This window comes from Canis lupus, chromosome 32, assembly GCF_003254725.2.
Source record: "Canis lupus dingo isolate Sandy chromosome 32, ASM325472v2, whole genome shotgun sequence".
NCBI classification, from domain to species: Eukaryota; Metazoa; Chordata; class Mammalia; order Carnivora; family Canidae; genus Canis; species Canis lupus.
This window is the reverse complement of record NC_064274.1, coordinates 37,620,622-37,635,207: the sequence shown is the minus strand read 5'-3', so window position 1 is coordinate 37,635,207 and position 14,586 is coordinate 37,620,622. Positions and strand designations below refer to the sequence as shown.

The 14,586-nt window shown below is 44.4% G+C and overlaps 2 protein-coding genes across 2 annotated transcripts in view; one reads left to right on the top strand and one right to left on the bottom strand.

The window, feature by feature from the left end:
- Positions 1 to 535: 535 nt before the first annotated feature.
- On the bottom strand, positions 536 to 1,097 carry LOC112671757 (adenosine 5'-monophosphoramidase HINT1-like). The gene has a single exon (XM_035709743.2). The coding sequence runs from the start codon at positions 1,080 to 1,082 to the stop codon at positions 714 to 716; it is 369 nt and encodes a 122-aa protein (XP_035565636.1). The 5' UTR covers positions 1,083 to 1,097; the 3' UTR covers positions 536 to 713.
- A 5,984-nt stretch (positions 1,098 to 7,081) lies between these two features.
- PRSS12 (serine protease 12) overlaps positions 7,082 to 14,586 on the top strand; it is a 78,094-nt gene continuing 70,589 nt past the window's right edge. The window contains exon 1 of the mRNA XM_025465998.3: positions 7,082 to 7,556. Within this exon, the coding sequence (XP_025321783.1) occupies positions 7,142 to 7,556 (415 nt within the window). The 5' untranslated portion in view covers positions 7,082 to 7,141. The remainder of the gene's footprint in view (positions 7,557 to 14,586) is intronic.

The following is a 14,586-nucleotide window of genomic DNA, read 5'->3' as shown; positions in this document are numbered from 1 at the left end:
TTGTTCAGTGTCTAGCACTTAACATACTGTTTCTAATTCTTACAACTCTGTTAAGTAGAATTGTTCTCTCTGTATTACAGATAAGCAAACTGTATTTAGAGAGGTTAGCAGTGATTGATAAGTAGGGAGCCAGGATCCCTATATCCTACCTCCACCTCTACCCACATGCCATATTTCACCCCCATTCTCAGGCAATGAGTTCTCCAGAGGACATTTATGCATGGAAGACAAGCCTAGACAAAGGCAGGCTTTTTACAATTAGCTCCCTGTGAGGACCCTGCTTCTCCCTCTGCCTATGTCTCTGCCTCTTTCTGTGTGTCTCTCATGAATAAATAAATAAAATCTTAAAAATATATATCTATAAGAAATGGGGGAGAGTCTTTAAGTACCCCTTGGAGGCCAAGAAACAAAAAACAGGGATTTGAACCTAGGTCTGCTGGATTCTAAATGGATACTGAATCAATTTACCTGAATCACAGCGAGGTCAGTTAGGTTTCTAGCTCAGTCAAAGGAGAGATTTTTCCAACAATTGGTCTTTCTTTTTTTAACCATGCAACATTGTCTTTTATTATGTATGGGTTTTAAAAATTATTTCTTCAATCTATCCATACACAGGCAAAAGTAAGTATACTGTTTAACATACTGGAACTTAGAAATATTGACCATTGCCTAGAGAAAGGAAAACTATCCCTAAAACGTGTTTAACCAGGAGGTCAATTCATCTGCTGGCCTCCAAGAACATGGAGATGAACATGATGGACAGACTGTCCCCCATCTGAACCCACATTCACCACCATTCGATAACCTTTCTTCAGGCCCAGATCAGCAGCACATTTCTTGCCAACAATCATTAAATGTCCAAGAAGACTTTCATCATCATCTTCTGCTACAGAAATCTGGGATATATGTTTCTTGGGTATCACCAGAAAATGAGTTGGTGCTTGAGGAGAACTGTCATGGAAAGCAAGACATTGGTCATCCTCAAAAATAATTTTGGCTGGGATTTCCTTGTGGATGATCTTTCCGAAAATTGTGTCACCTCCAGGCTGGGCAGCCTGAGCCTTGGCGATCTCATCAGCCATCACAGCCTCCTCCCGCACGGCCACCCTGGGAGAAGCTCGGGAGCCAATTTGGTCTTTTTAGAGATGGAGTATGCTGGCTCCCAAGTAAGAATTTGCTCCATCAATAGTTTTCAAGAAAGAAGGATCCCTGGGTGGCTCAGTGGTTTAGTGCCTGCCATAGGCTCAGGGCGTGATCCTGGAGTCCCGAGATCGAGTCCCACATCGGGCTCCCTGCATGGAGCCTGCTTCTCCCTCTGCCTGTGTCTCTCGTGAATAAATAAATAAAATCTTTTTTTTAAAGATTTATTTATTCATGATAGATATATACATATATAGAGAGAGGCAGAGACACAGGCAGAGGGAGAAGCAGGCTCCATGCAGGGAGCCCGATGTGGGACTCGATCCCGGGACTCCAGGATCGTGCCCTGGGCCAAAGGCAGGCGCCAAACCACTGAGCCACCCACGGATCCCATAAATAAATAAAATCTTTAAAAAAAAATTTTTTTTTTCAAGAAAAAGCTAGAAGTTCACTTGGAGAAGGATTGCTGCATTTGACAGAAAATTGGAGCTCTAACTCCTTTTCAGCACTAGGTTCTGTGATTCTCAGATCACTGGCAAGAAGTTCTAGTGTTGTTTTTCTTCCAATCTTTATTCTTTTCATCTGCGGCCACAGCCCACCTGCAACTGAGGGGTTTGAAAACCACTCATTATGCTTCGGCAAACTCCTCAGGAAAAGTGTTTTAACTCAAAATACTTAGTGTTTCATTGGCTTTCGGGGACCAAACTTGTTGAGGGGTAGAGAAAGCCAACACATCAGAGAAGACAAATGCTCCAGTGAGTGGAGCTAGAGCAGCCTTGTGTTTGTCATTCATCCAAGAGGGGAATTACTGAGGCGCAGTAACTAAGAGGTACAAGCTGGGTGGGAAGGGAGCTCTGTACACACTTCGTGCTTTGTTTAGGCAGGTTCTCACTGGGGTGACTTAATTTGAGTGGTTAAGAGTTCAAAAGCAGTTACTGAGAATATTCTACTGTACCATAGTTGGCATTTTTTAAGTACTATGTTCAACAGTTTATATGTATTATATCGTTACTCCACGCAGAGATTTATCATGCAAGTACTATTATTGTCCCTCTTGTCAAGCCGGTGGCTTAGGGAAGTAAGGGAACTCACCACAGATCCCATAGGAAGAACTAGGCCAGACTGAGCATTGGTTTGATTCCAAAGCTGAAGTAACTATATATTTTTGAGATATATATAAAATATATGTTATATATACTCCTCATCTCTTAGTATGTATTATTCGACTAATACTGAAAATGAATCTGTAGGATTAGTTTCCATATAGAGATTATACCAATAAAATTATATTTTATAATTTATAAAATAAATATTTATATTTTATATTTATATTTTAAAATATTTATATTTTAAAAATATTTATATTTTATATTTATATTATATAAAATTTTAAAAATATAAAAATTTTAGGGTGCCTGACTGGATCAGTTGGTGGAGCATGGAACTCTTTTTTTTGTTTGTTTGTTTCTCTGGGTAAGTTCCATTTATTAATCATTGTAGAAAAGCACGTGACGCTTAATCTCAGGGTTCTGAGTTCAAGCTCCATGTTGGGTGTTAGAGATTACTCAAAATAAAATCTTTTTTTTTAAAATCAAAATTTTAAAAAGGTACTTTGTTCTTTTCTTTTGAAAATTCAATTTTAAATAATGAGAAAAATAGAGATCAAATGACTTAAGCAGAACTTATCTTTTGCTCTTCAACACTATATACAGTCCATATATGTATTTATATACTGTTATATTTAGGGCTGCTGTTGCAGTTGTGGGTCCTCAGACATCTTTATGACTGAAGGCTGGCAGAGAAGAATGTGGGCCCTCCGCTGCCAGAGACCTCCTGCTAGCTGTAGACATCTGCCTCTGAATCACTGTACCATTCATTTAGCAATTCATCATCTGTTTCTGGACCTTTTATTTTCTTAAACGTTTAGCTAAATATATTATTCTCTTATTGTATTCCTCTGCTCTAACAGCCTGATAATGTCTTATAATTTCAAATCTCCCATGGCCCCCACACAGGCTTTCATATAATTTGATATTTTTTTCCTTTTATGTGAAAGAGCAGTGCTCAGTGTTCTTTTAACAAATTTTTTTGCGCTTGGAATTGTACAAGTAAATGCTGATTTTATGCCATATGTTCAAAAACTTAGCTTTTCCAAATACAGGCAGTACCCAAATTGCAAATGGAACTTTTCCAAAAGTTATTTTGTATACTGATTTTTGGAACTCTGTAAAAATAATATGCATATCGGTTGTATTTCCAAATACAAGAGCTATTCAACCCATCACACATGTGAAGTAAAATCATTTCCTAAACAACCATAAAACCAAATGTTTATATACATAAAACATAGTTATATATGTACCCCACGCCTATCCCCAAGACTCCCTGCTGTGATACGAGCAAGCAGATGCCCCTGTTCACTTTTTTAGGTTTTAAGCCGAGAGGCTGTGGGTAGTTGAGCTCTTGGGACTCGAATCAATGAGGTTGCATGATGGAATCCGGGAGGTCACAGAACTGACAAGGGGTATTATAGGGGACCTCCTGGGGCCTTCTAAGTGTTGTGGTAGGGGAATGCCTGCAAGGTGTCAAATACTAATTTCTTTCAGTTCCTTTTCCTTGCTCCTTTTTGCTGCCGAAGGGATTGCAAGGCAAAAAAAAAAAAAAAAAAAAAAAAAAAAAAAAAATCAGCAAAGGGGTTTTGCAGCTGTAACAAGATGGAGGTGACTCCCCTTTCCTTTGGCTTTGATATCTGTGATATGAGGTGATGAGAATCTGAGGAGGGATCTGTGGCTAGGTCCTGACTAATCCAGACAGGAGGGAATTTCTCCTTGCAAACCCCCCTCCTCCCCTCGCACACATGCTGCAATGTGGTGGGGTGGGAGAAAGAAATGCATTTCACGGATTTGACTGAGCCTGGATATCCTAAATGTCTGCATGTTGGTAGCAGCAAGGAGGAATGAAAGAAGAGAGGGAAGGAAAATATTAGCAGAGGAGGGAAGTGATATGTAAAGGATAAGTTTGTTTAGGTCATATTTTGCCTGTCAAATAGAGGATAAAACCCAAATCGAGGCCCCTAAATTCATAGTCCAATTACATAAATGCAATTTTATTGTCTAGGAAAGATGTTTTAAAACCTACATTATTAAATCCAGATGTAGAATCTTCTGTGGGTAACTCCACTTTGTCTGTGTCAGCTTTATAATCTGTTAAATATAAGTCGACCTTGGAAAATCTTTAGCTCTTAAGTAGTACAGGGGGCTGGAGGAGAGGCCAGCCTGCCCAGGCATCTCTCCTCTCTCCCCTCTGGAGCTGAGTTCCAACAATCTTCTCTTTTACTCCCTTCTCTCTCATGATTTCACCCTCTTCAAGGTACACAGATGTATAGGAACTAGGTCTGCCAGCAGACCCCCACCGAGTGTGAAAATAATTGGTGGAGGAGCCACGCAGGGGAGGGAGGGCAACAAGATCTAAGCAAGGCAGCCAGAATCCCAAGGCAGAAGGTAGAGAAACAGGTGGACAACTCCTATTAGAATTGCCGCCTATTATATCAAGAATCTGTGATTGGTGAATTCTAAAGTAGGTTAATCAACCTCTCTTCTACAAGTACCCTTTTAATTATGCTTTTGGAGCCAGAAAAATTAGTTTAGTTAAAGAAAACCCTAAAATAGTGCATACGAGCATCTTGATTTGACAAATACATCTTGGGATTCCTAATACTCTTTTTACCCAATTCATACTGAAATAAAATTAAATATTTAGTTAAATAGGAGTGGGGAAAATCAAGAAAATAATTCACAAAAGTTAAACTAAAATGGATTATTTGAGCTAGGTTAGAGAAGAAAATCAGTGGGTTTTTTTTAAGATTTTATTTATTTATTTATTCATGAAAGACACACAGAGAGAGAGAGGCAGAGACACAGGCAGAGGGAGAAGCAGGCTCCGTGCAGGGAGCCCAATGTGGGACTTGATCCCAGGACTCCAGGATCACGCCCTGGGCCAAAGGCAGGCGCTAAACCGCTGAGCCACCCAGGGATTCCCAGAAAATCAGTTTCTAATTGAAACCTAGGTTTTGGGGATCCCTGGGTGGCTCAGCGGGTTAGTGTCTGCCTTCAGCCCAGGGCTGCGTGATCCTGAGGTCCCCACATGGAGCCTGCTTGTCCCTCTGCCTGTGTCTCTGCCTCTCTTTCTCTCTATGTCTTTCATGAATAAATAAAATCTTGAAAGAAAGAAACCTAGGTTTTAACAATGAATGTTTAAGTTATACTCAGATTTTCTTCAGGGTACATTAAATTACGGGATAGTAGTCCTCCCTTGCACTTAAAAAATGATTACCAGAAAGAAAATATTATCGTCTCTTTGGCCTTCTTTTTCCTTGTTTAGCTTCAGCAGCATGGCCAGGAACCACTGAAAGGAGAAATCCTAAGATACCCAACTCCAGTGATTTATAAAAAATTCGAAGCTAACTTGTTTTAGGATGGTGAGTGGAGCCGTTTAAAGGCTCTACTAAAATATGGTCAGGCCAACAGGGTGGCTTCAAAACTGCCAGCAGCGAGCCTGCTTTGGAGAGGCAAATGTGTAGGCTTAACTCCAGTTCGTTGCCCTGCAAAAGCGAGACAGGTGTAAGAGGGATGGATTTTTGGATGGGACGGAGACCCGGACGGATGAAGTCTTCTCTGGTTAGAAAGGAAATTTGGTATTAAGAGGGCCTCAGTGAATCCCAGTAATAGCCAAACAACTGGTGTCGGCCAGGGCACCCGGTGGAAAGTGGGAGGCAGGAAGTAGAAAGGCTCAAACTCCTCTCCCTGGGTCAGTTCAGGAATTTAATTTCAGCCAATGTTTATTGGAGCCTAAGAAGCGTTGGGTACAGCGTTAAGCACCGGGATCTGAAGCTCGGTGAAGCGTCGTGTCCTTGAGGCGCGCTCACTCCAGTAGAAAGGGCTTCATCGTTCCTCGTGCGCTTTTTAAACTTTTATCCTGGGACTTGTCAGGGGACAGCTGCGACCGGGTCCGTCCACACGTCCCTCCGAAGATTCCAAGACCCGGAAAACGAGACCCGGCGCGGGCAGCGGAGGGGAGATGCTGCAGGGGCTGGTGCCTGCCTGCGAGCCCCAGAGCCCCAGCCGGCGCGGCGGTGCTGCCCTCGGGCAAGGCGCGGCCAAGACCTTCCCCCGCCCCCGCTCCCTGGGCTTGTGGCCGGGGACCGCGACGCCGAGGCCCGGAGCCGGCTGGGGGCGGGGGCGGGGGCGGCCCCGGGAGGTCCGGGGGGGGGGGGTGTTCCGAGGGGGGGGTGTCCGGGCGGAGGGCCGAGCGGGGGGGGCGGGGGTCCGAGCAGGGGTCCGGGCGGGGGTCTGAACGGGGGTCCGGGCGGAGGGGAGGGGGCCCGGGAAGGGGTCCGTGCGGGGGGTCCGGGCGGAGGGCCGAGCGGGGGGCGGGGTCCGAGCAGGGCTCCGAGGGGATTCCTGGCGGGGGTCCGGGCGGAGGGGAGGGGGCCCGGGCGGGGGTCCGGGCGGGGGGTCCGGGCGGAGGGCCGAGCGGGGGGCGGGGTCCGAGCAGGGCTCCGAGGGGATTCCTGGCGGGGGTCCGGGCGGAGGGGAGGGGGCCCGGGCGGGGGTCCGGGGGGTGTTCCGCGGGGGGCCCGGGCGGAGGGCCGAGCGGGGGGGGGTCCGAGCGGGGGGAGGGGGTGGGGGGGCCGGCTCCCGCACGCCCGCGCCGGCGCCCGCAGCCAGGGGGCAGAGTTCCCGGGCTCGTGCTCCGCCCCGACCTGGGGCTCAGGCCCCACCACCCGCGCCGGCCCGCGCCTCCTCGCCCGGGTCCTCTCGGCTTCCGAGGGGCAGCGGCGGAGGCTCAGCGCCGGAGCCGCGGCGGGAGGCGAGGTGCGGGGGGCGGGAGGAGACTCGAGGGGGGCCTCGAGGGACGCCGCGGCCCCGCCCCCTCCCCCCCCCCCCCCCCGCAGGAGCGGAGGAGCCGGGGAGCATGGACCGAAGCCCGCGGCTCTGGCACCATGACGCTCGCCCGCCTCGCGGTGGCTCTGGTGTTGGGGGCGCTCCCCGAAGTGATGGGCTTGGATCTCGTCCGCAGTCACCCCCCGCCCCGCCGCTCCCGCCCCGCGCCCGCTCCGGGGCCCCGGCGCCCTTCCCACCTCGCCGCCCCGCAGCGGCCCCCGCGCGCGCCGCGGCCCCTCCGCGGGGACTGCCCGGCCGGCGAGCCCCGGGTCAACGTGACGGACTCCGGCGCCCCTTGCCTGCGCCGGGCGGAGGTGCCGCCCTTCCCGGAGCGCTCGCCCCCGGCGGGCTGGGCTCGGCCGCGAGGGCAGCGCCACAGCTTGTGCAGGAGCCCGGACGGCGCGGGCGCTCCCCGGTGCTTCTACGGCGGCGGCCGCGGCCGGGCGGACTGGGGCTACTGCGACTGCAGGCGCGGTGAGTGGCCCCGCCGCGGCCCCCAGACGTCCCTGCCCCCGCCCGGGTACCCGCCCGCACCTCGGCACCGGGACTCCGAGTTGCCGAGGCGAGCTTTGTGCGTGAGGCTGCGCGGGGTAGTTTTGTGCAAGGTGCTGCGCCCCGCGTTCCTGGAGGTGGGCTCTGGCCGCTGTGTGTGTGTGTGTGTGTGTGTGTGTGTGTGTGTGCACGCGCACTAGTAGGGGGAGGGGAGGTGTGTGCGGGGGGTGGACGCGCGCTCTCCAGGTCGCCTCGCCTCGCCTCGCCTTCAGGGTGTTACCGTATTTACCTGAAAGAGGCAAAGTCAAAGGGGGATGCGGTCTAATTACTTGTTTGGGAAAGGGAAATATTAGACCTGATATGACAACCAGTAACCTTTCCCCCCTCCTGGTAGACCCCTGTTTGGGGTCTCTCTGGAGGAAGGTGGTACATTTTTGCCTTCACTCTCTCATCATTGACCTCTGAAAAAATGTGGCAAAATTTCCCAGCCAGAATCCAGCTTGTCAAAATGATGTTCCCATTCTGGGGCACAATTTGGCGAATATAGTCAGTGAGTGAAGAGAGAAGAAAGGAAAAAGAGATAGTAACTATCTTAGGGAAGAAGCAACTTGATATCCTCAAATGCAGTTTTCAAGAATGCCATTTTTTTTTTTAACCTGTATACGTTATTTATGGGCAATTGGGATTAGTTGGTAACATCAAGAGAAAAAGTTCCCTAAGATGTCTTGGTTTTATGGTACAATGAAAACATAGTAATAGGTTTAATGTGTGTAAATGATCTGCCTTTGAACGGGGCTTCATTTTGAGTTGTTGGGATTTTGTTTAACATTAGGGCTTCGCCCAGGCCCCACAACTCCCTTCTTTAATAGCTGGGGGGTGGGGGGGACTTTATGTCCTTCAAAGTTTGAATTTTCCTTCAAACATCTTCTTGGGAGCTTTATGTCTAAGCTACAGGGCAAAGGTTTCATGAACTGGGGTTCTGAGATATGTTATACTTTGTACCTTTTGGAGGTAATTTGGAGGTTGGCTTTCATAGTGCCATTTTTTTTTCTACAGACATTTTTATTTATCTAAGACATTTATTGCATTAGCCTTGAGTTAAAGAAAAGTGATAGGAAGGTTAAGATCAATTATCCTTCATCCTGGAGTATGAAGTCATTGCTATGTTCGTGTTTCATGGACAGAATGCCAATGTGGTTATAAAAAAAACTGAGGTGATATCAGGCAAAGAACCCTAGCCTTGTCTCATTATTTACTGTAAGAGATTACTTATAGTAAAATATCATGTTTAGCAAACACTGGGAATTTTTTCACTTTCCTGTTATTGTAATATATTTCATATTTTTATTTATTTTTTAAAAGATTTTATTTATTTATTCATGAGAGACACAGAAGGAGAGAGAGAGGCAGAGACAGGCAGAGGGAGAAGCAGGCTCCATGCAGGGAGCCCAACGTGGGACTCAATCCGGGGTCTCCAGGATCACGCCCGGCTCAAGGCGGCGCTAAACCGCTGAGCCAGGCGCTGCCTGGTATTTCATATTTTTAAATGTATATTTTGGAGATATCTGTGTGTGTGTGTATATACTGAAAGAAGAATGGAATTCAAAGTTAAAACACAATAGTGATAAATTGCTCTCTTTTTCACACAGAATTCCTTTAACTTTATATTCCAAATGAGGAGACTGGTTATTCTATGTTTCCCCCCTTGTGTTGAATAGAAATTTAAATCCAACAGCACCATAGACTCTTTGTGATGTTTTTATGTTCTTAGCTAATTCTCACCAGACCAGAATCCCAAACACTGCATAATCGTCCTTCGTGCAGTACTTCCTGGGGCAAAGTGATTGTACACAAGAGAAACAAAAGAAACCACCCAAGATGGGAGATAAATGCATGCACCCCCCCCAACAGGAAAACAATTTAGCTGGCTATATAATAATTAATTACTTTCACAAACCCCATCTTGATAACCCGAGCTTCCTATCCTTTCATTTACTTCTCACTTTCTGATGAGGCATGATCTATACCTTTGAAATGACTGGTATGTTCTGAATCTTATGACTTTCTGGCCTTGGGTCTATATTTCACTTTGGAGAGTAAACAAAGCTATCATGGAGTAGCGAAAATAAGGAATTATGCTTTAGAAAACACTGGTGTCCATTTTGGCTCTGGCAGTAGCTATGTAGTTTGGGGAAGACTCTTAACTCCCAGAGCTTTGGTTTCCTTATCTGCAGAAAAGCAGTTTTTGATGAGATTAATTCAAAGAACTTTTCTGGCTCTGAGCATGTTACCAAAATGACCTGGCCTGGGGTAGCAGCGAGGGTTTATTGAGCATTCGCTCTGTGCTGAATGCTGAGGTAAGCGTTTTATATATTAGTTTTCTCATTTAATTCTCACAACAACATTAGAAGGTAGTGTACATTTTCATGTCACAACTCATTTTGCTCTGGTTCTTTAATTATATAAACCTGTAGGAATATATGTGCTGTCTGATTTTGTAGCTTAAGGACTAGTCTGAAAGGAAAAAGGAAGGGAATTATGTTTGGTCCAATGCACATGATTTCCTGCATCTTAGGATTTAGAAATATCCAGAGGTCTTTTTTTTTTTTCCTTTTTCTTTACAAACAAAAACCAAAAAAAAAAAAAAACCAAAAAAAAAAAAAAAAACCAAAAACAGCTAGAACAAAAGGAAAGAACATTTATAGTAGTAAGATCCCTCCTTCAAAAAAGAAACTGGAGTTCAGATTCCCAGATCTAGTTGCATTGAGAGAAATGAGGGAGTTGGTGCCTTTGAGGTAGAGAGTTGGTCTAAGCCTAGTTGAAGGGGCGCAGGGGGAGATCTGAGGTGAGCTTAGGGCAGGGCGTGGACACTCCAGTGGCTCAAATGTCTGAGAGTGAGAAAGGTGATGCCTGGGCCCTAATTGTATGAAACTGTGAATTAGTAATGAAGAATCATTTGGAGGATTGGAATACCCTAAATGAGTCCTGGGAGTTTGTCCTCATAATAAGCACCTAGGAACTTATTAAATGTGGATGCCTAGGCTCTAGCCTTCAGAAGCTCTGATTAAGTAATCCTTAGATCTTAGATTCCTGAGAATGAGCCTCCCTCCACCTCCGTCCCAGGACCCTGAGATCATGACCTGAGCCGAAGGCAGATACTTAACCCACTGAGCCATCCAGGCGTCCTGAGAATGTGCATTTCTGAAGAGCAGTCAATGTGATTTGGATGCTGAAGACCCTTTGTCACACTTGGGAAAACCAAAGGTGGGCATCAGAACCCATCTAGAATATATAGTGGTGGATGATTATGTAGATGGAGTCCACCATCTGTGACTTAATTCTGCTAGGTGTCAGATCAAACAGAAGGCATGCCCATTATGGGAACTTTTTGTGTCATTCTAGGAAAGGGTACCACTGTTTTTCATTTGATTGGTGTGGGATAATAACAATCCAGTTCACCAGAATATGATTATTAACTGCACGTGAGCTAGGTTATTTTTTGTATTGCTACAGAAAGAATTAACACGCAACTGATTCTGCCCCCCCACCCCCATACCCTGCAGTAATTTAGAGCTTCCTGACTAGGAAGGGAAGATCACTTTCCGGTCACTAGTTGGCATGACAGATGGGACAACCTGATGCTGTGCTAACTAACTACTCTGCGTGATAAGCAGCCGAGTGGAACTCAGCTGTAGGTGACTGATGACTCATTTGCGTGTACCCACCCCAGTCTCCTGATTCAAACAGAGATGGGAGACTTATGGGACAGTTGTTTACAGGCTGTACTCTTTGAATTCTATCTGGTATTTGAAGTGAATATTAATTAAAAAGTTGGCTGAAAACTGTCCCTTTTAAAAAAACTGCTGCATCTTGATTCTGTGTAGCAGGTTCTGAGAGACATTAGCAATACCAGATCTGATATATTTCCTGGCTGGATTATGAATTTTGAGCTCAATCTGCTCTTTAGGATAAAGCAGATATAAAATACTTTGAGGGATTATCTCTTTACTAGTCTGAAGATTTTTTTTTTAAGAAGAAAGAATGATATCTAGTTTCTATTGCCTTTTTATTATTATTATTTTAAAAGATTTTATTTATTTATTCATGAGAGACACACGAGAGAGAGGGAGAGAGAGAGAGAGAGACAGAGGCAGAGACACAAGCAGAGGGAGAAGCAGGCTCCATGCAGGGAGCCCAATGTGGGACTCGATCCTGGATCCCGGGATCACGCCCTGGGCCGAAGGCAGGCACTAAACTGCTGAGCCACCCAGGTATCCCTACTATTGCCTTTAAAAAAAAAGGTTTATTTATTTATTTTAGAGAGGGAGAATGAATGGGAGGGTCAGAGGGAGAGGGGAGAGAGAATCTCATGCATACTCCAAGCCGAGCTTGGAGCTGGATACAAGGCTTGATCTCACGACCCTGACATCATCTTTGTAAAGTGATTTGGTTCAGGGGTGCCTGGGTGGCTCATTCAGTTAAGTGGCTGTCTTCTGCTCAGGTCATGATCTCAAGGTCCTGGGATCTAGCCCTGTGAAGCGCTCCCTTTCCCTCTGTCCCTCCCTGTGCTTGTGCTTTCTCTCTCTGTCTCTCTCAAATAAATAAATAAATAAAATATTTAAAAAGGAAAAAAAAGTGATTTGGTTCATAATTGTGGAGGCAAACCTAAATATCCAGCTATAAGATACTACACAGAGGTCCCTTCATTTGGTGGATACGATGTGATAATTGTAGAGATTATTATTTTTTTTTATTGTAGAGATTATATACAAAAAATGGAAAAATGCTTATGATAATGTTACGGGGAAAAGATGGATACCAAGTTTAAATATGTTAACATTGTGAAAATAAAGATGTCTTTGGAAGAAGAAAAAAAAATATAATTACAAATTTGGGTATGAGTGTGGCTTGGATCAGTTAGGGTACTTTTCATGACAAAGAATAGAAAACCCAATTCACAATGGCTGAAGCAACAAGGAGATTTGTTGCGCTCCGACATGGTACAACTGTTTCTCTGCTATTCTCTTGGCTCCTCTGTTTTCTAAGTGTGACTTTTATTCTTAGGCTAGTAGTTATAGTGGTTATTCCAGGCTTCCCACGGAGATAGGATAGCCTATATATATATATATATATATATATATATATATAGGAGATAGGATAGCCTGCAGAAGAAAGAAAAGGCTCCCACCTTTGCCAAAAAGAGCAAAGAAACCTTTCCAGAATTCCACCCCCCACCTCTCTACTTCTTCCTGCATTTCATTGGCCAGGACATGGTGATGAACTTCACATGTTCCTCTGGCACTCTGGGGAAAGGAAAATTCAATTAATACAATTGGATAGTTTAATCAGGATTAATCTCAGAACACCTAGGGACTCCCCTGGTGGAAAGAAGTAAGGTAGTTGTTGAGGAGAACCAACAGGGTCTGCTAGAAGTATGGTTGGAGTTTGTCCCGACATTTGGGAAAACAATGCGATTAAAAAAAATAGCAGTAATTAATTTAAAAAATTAACTAATTTAAAAATTGGTACAAATCTCCTTGTTGCTTCAGCCATTGTGAATTGGGTTTTCTATTCTTTGTCATGAAAAGCACCCTAACTGATCCAAGCCACACTCATACCCAAATTTGTAATTATAATTTTTTTCTTCTTCCAAGGACATCTTTATTTTCACAATGTTAACGTATTTAAACTTGGTATCCATCTTTTCCCCGTAACATTATCATAAGCATTTTTCCATTTTTTGTATATAATCTCTACAATAAAAATAAATAAATAAATAAATAAAAATTTTTCTGTGAAATGCTATATTTATTTTTCGACTGAATCTAGAAGAATGACATTAAGACCCTGATTTGATTGAAAAAGCATGTTTTCTTGTTTTAAGATACTATTTGCAGGTCTAGCAAATTTATGTCTGAAGTGAATAATTCCACAATTGTAAGAAAATGCAGGTTGGTTCAGATGTGATGTAGACACTTTTAATGAAGTTTCCTCCAGCCCTGAATTAACTTGTAAAGAAAACAGTACTCTGAAATCTCTTCCTTTAGTCTGCATCATGACCTGGCACTCAGGTGTGTACTATGTGTACAATTGATTTAGACCGCCTTCTACATGGTTGATACCCTGTTCAGAAAAATGTTGATTTTTGCCTCTTCTGCATCTTACTTTTCTAGGGCAATCCCCCCACACTCCTCCCCTTTCATCTGCAAGTCAGCCCAACAACATTAATAAAAAAATTATTGTATGCAAAGCACTAAAGTAATGAGATTTTTCCCCCTATTACAAGATACAACTTCAATACTTTTTATTAGGATCACTAGAGGGACATAAAGGGTAGAAAATGCTGATTCTTATAACAAGGCAAGGATAGATTTCATTAAACATTTTCTGAGTTCACACCAGAAGCAGCAGTTACAAAGATGAATAAGAAGTCACCTGTGTGCTCTGGTTGAGGACACCCGCTCTTTGATTGAGATGTCACGAGAATACTAAACATTCTCCTTACCTTTCCTATGATACCTACTCTAGGAGACAGATAAGAGGATTACTATCAGGAGTAGTTTAGTTTCATCACTCAGAGCTGAACAATAAAATGTTAATACCCATACCATTTGCTGATGTGTGAATAGTTCAGAGACACACAATTGTTGAAATTATCCGCTAGGGTTGTATGTGTGTATTAGTTTACCATAATTAAACCATGGTTAGAGTCTTTTTTGCATAGTAATGTATAATGTTTTAAATGAAGGAATCATTGGGACACCTGGGTGGCTCAGCAGTTGAGATCTGCCTTCAGCTCCGGTCCTGATCCCGGGGGGTCCCAGGATCGAGTCCCACATTGGGCTCCCTGCATGGAGCCTGCTTCTCCCTCTGCCTCTGTCTCTGCCTCTCTCTCTCTCTGTCTCTCATGAAAAAATAAGTAAAATCTTTAAAAAAAAAAAAAAAGGGAGGAATCATTGATAAAAATATATAAATTCCTAATAATCTCAATGTAAATGGGTAGAATTACTTA

Excerpts from the sequence above, each read along its gene's own strand:
- LOC112671757 (XM_035709743.2), bottom strand. The coding sequence starts at position 1,082 with ATGGCTGATGAGATCGCCAAGGCTCAGGCTGCCCAGCCTGGAGGTGAC.